Genomic DNA, 12557 nt, shown 5'->3' with positions numbered 1-12557 from the left:
TACTAAGGCAAAGTCCTGCTACAAGTCGAACTTTTGCTCTGTTTTGTCTCTGGTGGGTGAGTTTGGAGGCTTTCTAAGTGATGTGGTCTCATTTACTAGAGCTGATTTTTAAAATTTAGAGCTCAAGGGTTCTCTCGAGTATGGCAGAGCGTGAACATAGGCATTGCTCAGGAGGAAGGCACTGACTTTGCAAGGAATACATCTTTCTTACTTCTTAGCTGAAGGGGCTCTCCTGGGAGGAATTAGAATTTAATTTGTTGCCAGGTTGCCCCACTCTAGCACTCAAGAGACACTCTCCCCCAAATTTCCCCCCAATCCTGTCTTATGTATACAGCTTTGGATCTCAAGTCATCTGACTGGCCAGGAGTTTTGGGGATACCACCCATGGAGGATAAATAAGTCATCCTTGTAAGGACAGAAGTCAAGTGTAATTAGGAATTGACAAAGGTCCACATAGTCAAAGCTATGGTTTTTCCAGTAGTCTGGTATGGATGTGAGAGTTGAACCATAAAGAAGGCTGAGTGCCAAAGAATTTATGCTTTCAAACTGTGTGCTGGAGAACTCTTGAGAGTCCCTTGGACTGCAAGGAGATCAAACTGGTCAATCCCAAAGAAAATCAACCCTGAATATTCATTGGAAGGACTGATGCTAAATCTGAAGCTCCAACACTTTGGCCATCTGATGCAAAGAACCAGCTCATTGGGAAAGACCCTGATGCTGGGAAAAGATTGAGGGCAGGAGGAGAAGGGGACGACAGAGGATGAGATGGTGGGCTGGCATCACTGACTCCATGGACATGACTTTGAGCAAGCTCAGGGAGGTGGTGAAGGAGAGGGAATTCTGGCGGGCTTCAGTTCATGGGGTCCCAAAGAGTCGGACACGACTTAGCATCTGAACAATGACAACAACAATGCATCCTTTCCATGGAAGTCACTTAACAGCTAGTGAAATAAAAGAATGAATTCATAAGCCACATCATTTCACAATAATATCATGAAAGCAAACAATTATTTAATGTGTTACCTGAAGTTTCTTAAGAAAAAAAAACCTCAAGGTAACACTTGAGAGAAATATATAATGGAAAACGTTTGTAAGTCCTTTGATCAACTGTTAATATAAAATTATATGTAAGAATGCAATGAACCCATGTGTATATGTTGATTAAGATTTAGAAGTTGTGTTCTTCTTTTGGACAAGGCAATGGCACCCCACTCCAGCACTCTAGCCTGGAAAATTCCATGGATGGAAGAGCCTGGAAGGCTATAGTCCATAGGGTTGCTGAGGGTTGGACACGACTGAGCAACTTCACTTTCACTTTTCACTTTCATGCATTGGAGAAGGAAATGGCAACCTACTCCAGTGTTCTTGCCTGGAGAATTCCAGGGATGGGGGAGCCTGGTGGACTGCCATCTATGGGGTTGCACAGAGTTGGACACAACTGAAGTGACTTAGCAGTAGCAGCAGCTCTTCTTTCAATTAGAAAAACAGAAATTGTTGGTAAATACCTACACATCAGAGGGCCCCAAATTTAAGTGCTTTGCTCTTTTGAGTTTGCTGATAGAAGCTGAACTGTGGCCTATGGTCCTCTATTTGGGTCTTATTCTGAGTTGAGGACAGAATTGAAGATAAATTAAGATTTGCTGACAGAATTTATAACTTCAATAAAGTTTGTAATATTATCTTATTGTCCTAAATCATAAAGAAACAGGAAGGGACTTGGAAATCCCACCTTAAAAAAACACACATATAATGGTACTAGTCCCTAAAGCATTCAGAAAACAAAGATCATGGCATCCGGTCCCATCACTTCATGGGAAATAGATGGGGAAACAGTGGAAACAGTGTCAGATTTTATTTTGGGGGGCTCCAAAATCACTGCAGATGGTGACGGCAGCCATGAAATTAAAAGACGCTTACTCCTTGGAAGAAAAGTTATGACCAACCTGGATAGCATATACAAAAGCAGAGACATTACTTTGCCAACAAAGGTCCGTCTAGTCAAGGCTGTGGTTTTTCCAGTGGTCATGTATGGATGTGAGAGTTGGACTGTGAAGAAAGCTGAGCGCCGAAGAATTGATGCTTTTGAACTGTGGTGTTGGAGAAGACTCTTGAGAGTCACTTGGACTGCAAGGAGATCCAACTAGTCCATTCTAAAGGAGATCAGTCCTGGGTGTCCTTTGGAAGGAATGATGCTAAAGCTGAAACTCCAGTACTTTGGCCACCTCATGCAAAGAGTCGACTCATTGGAAAAGACTCTGATGCTGGGAGGGATTGGGGGCAGGAGGAAAAGCAGACGACAGAGGATGAGATGACTGGATGGCATCACCGACTAGATGGACGTGAGTTTAAGTAAACTCCGGGAGTTGGTGATGGACAGGGAGGCCTGGCGTGCTGTGATTCATGGGGTCGCAAAGAGTGGGACATGACTGAGCGACTGAACTGAACTGAACTGAATTGAATCCCTAAAGCACTTTTATTTTATTATTATTATTATTTTTTGCTGGCAACCTTGGACTCCTTCTGAATCAGACAGCTTAGCTGTGCAATGAGTCACCTCAAAATTTAATGCGTTAAAGCAACCTTTTAAAAAATTTCTCACAAGTTTATGCATTGGCTGGGAGATTCTTATCTGAGTCAGCTTATAGATTTGGAGAAAGTGTAGATAACAAGCAAACATAGATTTAATAAATATCCTTAATAAGTTTCAAATGATACAGTCACTGTCATATAGATCTTGTCTCACTATATTTAGAAGCAAAGTGAAATATGTCCCTATTTATATAAAATAAAATAACTTGGGTTTAGTTGTATTCCTTTAAGTAAATTGTATGTACATAAATATTAAATGCCATCTTTTATTATTAAGTTGAATTAAATAAAATGAGCTCTCTTATTTGGCATTATCAAGTATTTTTGAGATAGTCTTTTTTAGTAACACAATCTGATTAATAGCATTAATATATAATACCATGCATGGATTACCAGTTTGTTACCTTAAAAAAAAATAATAAAATATAATGGTCCAACCAAGACATTGTTTCTATATATGGACTCTTTTGCCATATGTATTTTTACCAAATACTAATCTGAAAATCTATTATTATTATTATTATTATTATTTTATTAGAGTATAGTTGATATAAAATGTTGTGTTAGTTTCAGGTGTACAGCAAAGTGAATCTGCTTTATATATATATATATATATATATTTCCTTGATTCTTTTCCCATATAGGCCATTAAAGAGTTTTGAGTAGAGTTTCCTGTGCTATACAGTGGGTCCTTATTATTTATTGTATATATAGTAGTGGGCATATGTTAATCCCAATCTCCCAATTTATCCCCCCTCCCCATTTGCCCTTTTTTTTTTTTTTCTAAGTCGCTTCAGTTGAGTCCGACTCTGTGTGACCCCATAGATGTCAGCCCACCAGGCTCCCCCGTCTCTGGGATTCTCCAGGCAAGAATACTGGAGTGGGTTGTCATTTCCTTCTCCAATGCATGAAAGTGAAAAGTCAAAGTGAAGTTGCTCAGTTGTGTCTGACTCTTAGCAACCTCATGGACTGCAGCCTACCGAGCTCCTCCGTCCATGGGATTTTCCAGGCAAGAGTACTGGAGTAGGGTGCCATTGCCTTCTCCACATTTGCCCATTGGTAGCCATAAAATTGTTTTCTATATCTGTGGCTATTTTTGTTTTGTAAATAAGCTCATTTGTATCTTTTTTTTTTAAGATTCCACATATAAGTGATATAATTTGTTATTTATCTTTCTGACTTACTTCACTCAGTATGACAATCTTTCCGTCTATCCATGTTGCTGCATCCAGCATTATTTTGTGCTTTTCATGGCTGAGTAGTATTCCACTGTATATATGTGCCATTTTTCCTTTATCCATGCAACATTTAGGTTGCTCCCATGTCTCAGCCATTGTAAATAGTGCTGCAAGGAATACTGGGGTGCGTGTATCTTGAAAAGTTATTATTATTACAAAGACTATAAAATTCTAGGATTAGGAGAAGACAACTCTAGGAATTTAGAGGTTTGCACACGCAAGAGGAGAGAAGAAGGTATCACAGTAAAACAAAATATTAGTCCTGCCAGGGACTTGAGAGAGAATTTAGTGAAGGAACAAGGCAAACACATTCTGAATTACATCTGCAATAAGAACAATTCTAGATTTCACTCTTTTAAACATGTGTTTCCTGTAGTCTCTTAGGGGAGGAAAATGGGGAAGATACTTGAATTCTGTTAGGGAGGTCTGAGACCTATGTGTTTTTACTCTTTGAAAACTACTTTAAACAATTAAAAAAAGAAACAGTGTTGAGTAGGAAATAGCATTTTAATTTGTAAAAGCAAAAAAAGAGACTCTGATTTTTAACTACATAATATTTTATTTAGTGTTTTTAGTCTTTACCTGAAGATTTTAATTCATTTTTAAGTGTTGAAAAAAATTGAGGCTAGAACAACTTTGAAAAGACAAAATGAGCTAATGATTTTTCCGAGTTTCTGGTACAGTGAAAAATCACATATATGTCTTAAAAGTTTTGCAAAACATTCATAACTAGTTACTATTAAGTATCTAAAACATTTATGTTTTTCATTTTACTTTGCTTATCTGTTTATCCCAAATTCAATTCAGAAAGGTCAAGAGATGGAGTGGAAATATCTCCACCTAGTGGTCAGTGTGAAGTAAACCTCTAGGTCCACAACATGCTGCTGCTGCTGCTAAGTCGCTTCAGTCGTGTCCGACTCTGTGCGACCCCATAGACGGCAGCCCACTATCTCCTCTGTCCCTGGGATTCTCCAGGCGAGAACACTGGAGTGGGTTGCCATTTCCTTCTCCAATGAAGAAAAGTGAAAGTGAACTAGTGTGTTTCAATTAATGTTTGTGAGCATACCGCATGCTCAGTCGCTAAATCGCGTGGACTCTTTGCAACCCCAAGGACTGTAGGCCACCAGGCTCCTCTGTCCATGGGATTTCCCAGGCCAGAATACTGGAGCGGGTCATTACCTTCTCTAGGGGATCTTCCCAACCCAGGGATTGAACCTATGTCTCCTGCATCTCCTTCACTGGCAGGCAGATTCTTTACCACTGATCCACCTGGGAAGCCTGACAGTTGACAGGGAGGCAATACATTTTTCAGGCAGAGAAACCATTTGAGGCTTAGTTATTTCTTTCCTCTGCTGTTTATAATCTCAGCAAATGCAGGATCACGCTTCATTTTGCTCACCAATGTAGTTCCATGCCCAGCAGTGCATGAGTGCTAAGTGGCTTCAGTCATGTCTGATTCTTTGCGATCCTTTGGACTGGAGCCTGCCAGGCTCCTTTGTCCAAGGGATTCTCCAGGCCAGAATACTGGAGTGGGTTGCCATGCCTTCCTCCAGGGGATCTTCCCCACCCAGTGATCAAACTGCATCTCTTAGCTCTTCCACATTGGCAGGCAGGTTCTTTACCTCTAGGGCTACCTGGGAAACCCATGCCCAGCAGTGATGGGCATATAGAGCCTCAATGACACAATGAAAAGAAAAAAAAAAAAGATACATGTTCACAAAGGCATCAAGGTTAAGATAAAAGTGAAATAAATCAAATATAAATACTGCACACTTGTTGCTGCTGTTCTAATTACTATCTCAACCTATTTTTATTTACTTTTATAAAATGAATTTCAATTGAAAAGCATATGAAGAATTATAAAGCATCTTCCCAGGTGGAGTATACAAAAAGAAGCAGAGACAAGAATGAGTCATCTGTATTTGGTGACTTCTTGGGAATAAATATTATTTATAATAATATAAATAATATTGTTATTCCTGAGAATAAAGATAAATATTATCTAGTGAATTCCTGGGAATAAAATAAATATTTCCTTATTAAAATTCAAGTCCACAGACATAAAAAAAATAAAAGTATGTGAATATTATTCAGAACAGAAATTCTAGGAAATAGTCTGGTTTCCATTATGCAACTTGTCTGTAGTAATTACTGTCTTTGTGTTCAGGGCTTTCCTTGGGTAAAACTGATTGAATGTTGTTAGAATATTAGACATGGTTTCTAAAAGGCTTTAAGAATTTTAGAGGTAGATCTCCTATGTCAATATAAAGAAGTTACCCAAAAATAGGAACTTCCAGAGAAGCTGCTGGGTGCATGCACCTGTTTTTGTTTTGTTGTTTGATGCCTATGGTCTGTTAGTGAAATGATATGGTGTTGACCTGCACGTAAACTACTGATGTTAGTTTCAGTCTAATTGAAAATGCTGTATCTTTCTTCTCTTTATAGAAAGCATCATCATCCACCAGTTACGTATGAACTCAAGATGAAATGGTAAACCAAGCACATACTGGGTGTGTGTATTTCCTCTGAATCCCTGTTGAATGGATAATATATCTCCAGCCCTCCACCATCACTAAGGTCCTCCATGCTACTGATCACTACTGGAAATAATTTCCTTCTTCCAGTGAATTTTTTTTTTTTGAGGATATAAACATAAAAGCTGAAAATGGTTTTGCTGATAATATAAAAACAGGTAGCAAGAGCAATTCAATCTTTGTGTCAAATTTCTCTTCCTTTGGCAAAGCTTTCAGGTCCACGGGCACATGCTGTGTAATTTATTTTTATAATACATTTTGTAATGTGATTAGCTTTCCTAAAGTGTTTCCTTCTTCATAGTCTATGGCACATATATTTGTAGACTACACTGTCAGTTCACCAAAGTATTGGTATTGGTGTATTCAAAATCGTAAGCTCTGCTTATTTTCTTCTATCAGTTTGCTATTCCTGAAAAAAAAAAAAAAAAAGAAAGTACAACACTCTATAGGGTAAATTCAAGAGGTAAAACCAGAGCAGGAGGTCCTGGAAGATCTGTTATTATTATTTGTACAATTCTCTGGTTCTGATCATGGTTCACCACTAACAAACAACACTGTGATTTAAGAGTTTAATTTAAAATACTTAAGCCAGTTTTCTAAAGTTGCTCTTTCTGGTGTTCTGTGCCCAAAACCCTGGATGAATTTGTTTTCATATGGAACAAATTAATAGAAGGAGCTGTGTGAGTTTTACCAGTAAGCCTTAAAGGGACAGCTTTTACTGACAGTTCTATTGTATTTCTGTTTGCATTATGTACTTACATGTACAGGATGTGTAATAAGGACTGTGATATTAGATTATTTCTCACAATCTATCCAAATGAAAAAATTAAAAATAAAAACTGACCTAGATACTATCAGCATTTTTTTTTAAGTGGTAAAAGAAATCCCAAGATACGTAAACTTTTCTTCTTGATAGCTAGAATTTGGACATGTTTTCATAACCCCCTATAGGTTAGATAATATATTCTTTAAAAATTCAAAGCACAATACGCGTTAATCAAATCTCAGTGTCAGACCTGCTGTTGAATTTAGGTTTATGTGAAAATATGCATCAGAAAACTACTTGAAACTCTAATAGTATAGCTTTTTTTAAAAAAAAGATTTTGTTAATATGAATATGTTTTCAATAAGGTCTTTAAAAAGATCATTATGAAGACAAATGAGGCGTTGACACATCAGTTTCTAGGAGCATAAATCACGTATCATGTCACTTTATCGAGATTAAAGAAAGAATGCTTGTTAGCATCACAAGGATAACTAGAAAGTACACAGGTAATACTACTGGCCCATTTCTCTGGTCCACAACATTACCCAGGTTCCTGAGGCCATGAGGGGAATACGCACTGAATCTATGGAACAGAAACATTAGGTTTTAAGGTATGCCTTATGGAATTAGCAAATCACATTCAGTAGGTATTAAAAATTAAATAACTGTATTTTATGTAAAATTAGTTATGAGTTCTGTAAGTAAGAGAAATGTTACAGTAAGTTTGTCTTAGCATGAATAATTGTGAACGCATCACAGACATGCAGGGCTTTCATTACTAATTAATGAAACTAGAGTGTGTATGTGTGAAGATTTTAAAAATTGTTGTTATGGGTTTTGATTTCTGAAAATGTTTCTGAACTGGCCATTTCAGTGAGAAGGGGGTTTTATTTAGTATTGCTGTATTTTTCGACTCACAGTTAAATTCCCTATTTGCCAATGCTTATACTTCTGATGGCAAAAATATTCTGATATACCACAGAATTTATTTTGAAGCAAATAACTTTCTTAACTTGTGAGAATTTTATTACCCAAAGAGTGAAAAGGCTAGAAGATAAAACTTTAAATACTACTTGATGTTAACTTAAAATATTACAAGTAACTTATGTATATTTGGATCTAAAGATTTTGTTTCTCCTGCATTTATAATGAAATTTGCAGGGGATGATGGTGTGATCAGGCCAACTCAGATGGTTGCTCTTTTCCGCCCCTGCTATGATTAAGTCCCTTCTTTAAACTCTAATGGAATGTGAGTGACAGATGAGTAAAATTAATCTACATTAATAAAAAACTGTCTTGACAAAAATAATAAAATATTAAAAATGAATAGAAAATAAACACAGAAGTCTTTATCTAGTGAATAAACAAACAAGATTATAAATAGTCATACTCCAGTGAAAGTGTGAAAGGGTTAGTTGCTCAGTCGAGTCTGACCCTTTGTGACCCCATGGGCTGGAGCCCACCTGGCTCCCATGTCCATGGGGTTCTCCAGGCAGGAACACTGGAGTGGGTTGCCATTCCCTTATCAACATCCAACTGAAAAAACTGCCCCCGTGTTCAATCCTGGCACTATCCCAGGCCAGGCTCACATAATTTCTATATATTTTATTTTAAGTAAACCTCCAATCATCAGTATGAATGACAATCCATTTTCCATGGAATAATTATGTTTTCTGAAGCAGAGTCATAATCAGTGTTTCCAGATTAAGGTGCATAGTTGAACTAATTCATTATGTTACCCTTTTCTTTTTGATAGGAGAATGTGTTCTGACAGTACTGATTACAAAGATGTTTTTTTCAAGTATTTCAGAAAACATTAAGGTTTGATGAAGTTAGTTGTAAATATTCCAGATATCAGATGTCTGGAATGGTCACAAAATGTGAAGAATTAATTGTATCTTAGGACAACCATTTGAAAACAAATCATGATGTGGAGTATATAGCTTAAAGATTAACAGAAAGACTGACACCATTGAAGTAACTCACAGCTTCTAAAAACGAGTGACAAAGGAAGTGTAAAGTGGTGTGTTAAACAATGTAATTAATATGGTTGTGCCTTTCTTCTATATACTGTGGTTGAATTTTCCTGGAAATAAACTAAAAGTATAGCTAAAGTAGGGTGTGTTCATGAATGTGATGAGCAACAATTCTAAAAACACCAAAAATGCAAGATGGAAGTTTTTTAAAAAAACATCTGGCACCTGAGGCATATATGTGCCTCTGGACTCCAGTGCCATGCCTCTGCTAAAAATATTAATTCGAAGGCAAAAAAGAAGAATAAAAATTGCTGTAATGAATTCATAAAAATGGGGAAAGTTTCGTGGAATTATTTTTGCTTGCTGACCACTAAAATTTTTATTTTCTTAAAATTTCAGCATTTACTACATAAGTGATGAAAACTGTGTTTGTTACCTAGAGAAACTGTCATATATTCATAAATTTCAACAGAAATGTTTATTGGTGCCATGACAAGATTCATTTTTTTTCTGGTATTATTTTCTTTTTGTTTGTTTATGTTATTTTGGTAATTTTACCTCACCATTCACAGATTTTGTTATTTGAACAATTCAGGTCTGTATTTATTTAGATTTTTTGCTTTAAAAATATCAGATGTTAACTTTTCCAATATAAGAGATTTATAATGTGATCAAATATTCTTAGAAGTCTTGCCGGTTTAATGGATTTTTGAAAGCAAAAGATTGCATTGAAAAGTTTGTGAGCTGCATTCTATTTTCACAGCATTCTCAATTTTGTCTCCTTTAAGTTTTATTAAATCCATGAAAAGCTTATTATTTTTCACTACACCCAGGTGAATTTATGGATATATACTTGTCTTTTCTATGAATGTAATATCCTACTTTCATTTTTTTACAGGCTATTGATATTACTAAGCCAATTAAGACATTCTCTATGTTATTTCCCAAAGCCAACTATATTTGTCAAAATCTCACCAGGGTGAGAAAAAATAATGATTGTGATACAAAAGCATTTGTGCAATATTCTTTTTTGAATTGGAAATAATAGTTATCAAATTAAAATCATTTAAAATGAATATTTGACCTTCTTTTTACTTAAAATTATTTGCTTTAAAATAGATTTCCCCTCTGCATTTCGTATTTTCTTTAAAATATGGTGTTTTTCAACGTGAATAAATATAAGTCAAATAGCAGATCTCCCCAAATGAGAGAGGCTTTTTCTCTGAGTTATATCATGGTTTGAGTCCCTACAAGACACCAAGAGATGGAACTGGTTACAGGGTTTCCCTTGTCCATTAGCCTCCCCCAAATGCTTTGTTGATCAACATTCAGATACTTCCCACTGCCTTCCACTGCCTGTCTAAAGGTGGACTGCTCAGCAGAGCAAATGCTCCTGAGGTTTTGCCAGCAACTGTCAGCCCAGCCCCCACATAGGCAGCTGGATAATGGTTTCAGAAAAGTGGGGTGGGGATGACGGTGGGGTTGTGCTCTGATCTCTTTTATTTGCCAGCTTTGTGCCAGAAATGGTGGTCCATTGCCATAGCCAGCCCGAAACTTATCTTTGCCTTATTTGAGACAAAGGAATGGGGTTTTCTTATTTATTATTTAAAGATACACATATCCAAAAACCAGGCAAGGCTGCTGTCTACACAAAGATGCCTTCCACAGGAAAGCTGCAGATGTTAGGGGTCTTGACCACAAGGACAGCTCTTTGGCTTCTCTTCTTGGAGGTGTGGAGCCCTTAGGGGTACATGGTTTGAGAGCACTTGCCAAAAGACTGTTTATTTCATGACTTCCCGGGAGAAGGGGTCTCAGGCTTTCCATCATATATGCGCAAATAGAATATTGTCTCTGAGCCCTGAGCTAGAGTCACTTTTAATGAGAACAGGTGCTTCCCCTAGGTATAGAGAAACCAGAGCAACTTATCTGGGCTTTGTGTTTGTTGGCAATAGGACACACTGCACGAAACTCTTTTCTTTTTCTTTTAAAAAAATTTTTTTTAATTTAATTTTTTTTCCTTTACAATACTGTATTGGTTTTGCCATACATCAACATGAATCCGCCATGGGTGTACATAAGTTCCCACTCCTGAATGCCCCTCCCACCTCCCTCCCCATAGCATCCCTCTGGGTTAACCCAGTGCATCAGCCCCAAGCATCCTGTATCCTGCATCGAACCTAGACTGGCGAGTCATTTCTTATATGATATTATACATGTTTCAATGCCATTCTCCCAAATCATCCCACCCTCTCCCTCTCTCACAGAGTCAAAAAGTCTGTTCTGTACATCTGCATCTCTTTAGCTGTCTCACATATAGGGTTATCGTTACCATCTTTCTAAATTCCATATATATGCGTTAGTATACTGTATGGGTGTTTTCCTTTCTGGCTTACTTCACTCTGTATAATAGGCTCCAGTTTCATCCACCTCATTAGAACTGATTCAAATGTATTCTTTTTAATGGCTGAGTAATACTCCATTGTGTATATGTACCACAGCTTTCTTATCCATTCATCTGCTGATGGACATCTAGGTTGCTTCCATGTCCTGGCTATTATAAACAATGCTGCGATGAACATTGGGGTACACATGTCTCTTTCAATTCTAGTTTCCTTGGTGTGTATGCCCAGCAGTGGGATTGCTGGGTCATAAGGCAGTCCTATTTCCAGTTTTTTAAGGAATCTCCACACTGTTCTCCATAGTGGCTGTACTAGTTTGCATTCCCACCAACAGTGTAAGAGGGTTCCCTTTTCTCCACACTCTCTCCAGCATTTATTGCTTGTAGACTTTTGTATCGCAGCCATTCTGACTGGTGTGAAATGGTACCTCATAGTGGTCTTGATTTGCATTTCTCTGATAATGACTGATGTTGAGCATCTTTTCATGTGTTTGTTAGCCATCCGTATGTCTTCTTTGGAGAAATGTCTGTTTAGTTCTTTTGCCCATTTTTTGATTGGGTCGTTTATTTTTCTGGAATTGAGCTGCAGGAGTTGCTTGTATATTTTTGAGATTAGTTGTTTGTCAGTTGCTTCATTTGCTATTATTTTCTCCCATTCCGAAGGCTGTCTTTTCACCTGGCTTATAGTTTCCTTTATTGTGCAGAAGCTTTTAATTTTAATTAGGTCCCTGGAATGCAAAAGTAGGATGTCAAGAAACATCTGGAGTAACAGGCAAATTTGGCCTTGGAATGCAGAATGAAGCAGGGCAAAGACTAATAGAGTTTTGCCAAGAAAACGCACTGGTCATAGCAAATACCCTCTTCCAACAACACAGGAGAAGACTCTACACATGAACATCACCAGATGGTCAACACCAAAATCAGACTGATTATAGTCTATGCAGCCAAAGATGGAGAAGCTCTATACAGTCAGCAAAAACAAGACCAGGAGCTGACTGTGGCTCAGATCATGAACTCCTTATTACCAAATTCAGACTCAAATTGAAGAAAGTAGGG

The 12557-nt window shown here is 37.4% G+C and overlaps 1 protein-coding gene across 2 annotated transcripts in view; it reads left to right on the top strand.

Annotated features, from left to right (window-relative positions):
- Positions 1-7582, top strand: part of FILIP1 (filamin A interacting protein 1) — a 249339-nt gene extending 241757 nt beyond the window's left edge. For both annotated transcript variants that reach the window (XM_069598025.1, XM_069598022.1), the window contains exon 7: positions 6273-7582. In XM_069598025.1, coding sequence (XP_069454126.1) covers positions 6273-6313 — 41 coding nt within the window. In that variant the 3' untranslated portion in view covers positions 6314-7582. The remainder of the gene's footprint in view (positions 1-6272) is intronic.
- The last annotated feature ends 4975 nt before the right edge of the window (positions 7583-12557 follow it).

This window comes from Ovis canadensis, chromosome 8 (genome assembly GCF_042477335.2).
Source record: "Ovis canadensis isolate MfBH-ARS-UI-01 breed Bighorn chromosome 8, ARS-UI_OviCan_v2, whole genome shotgun sequence".
Classification (NCBI taxonomy): Eukaryota; Metazoa; Chordata; class Mammalia; order Artiodactyla; family Bovidae; genus Ovis; species Ovis canadensis.
The sequence above is the reverse complement of the archived record's forward strand: the minus strand, read 5'-3'. Positions and strand labels throughout refer to the sequence as shown.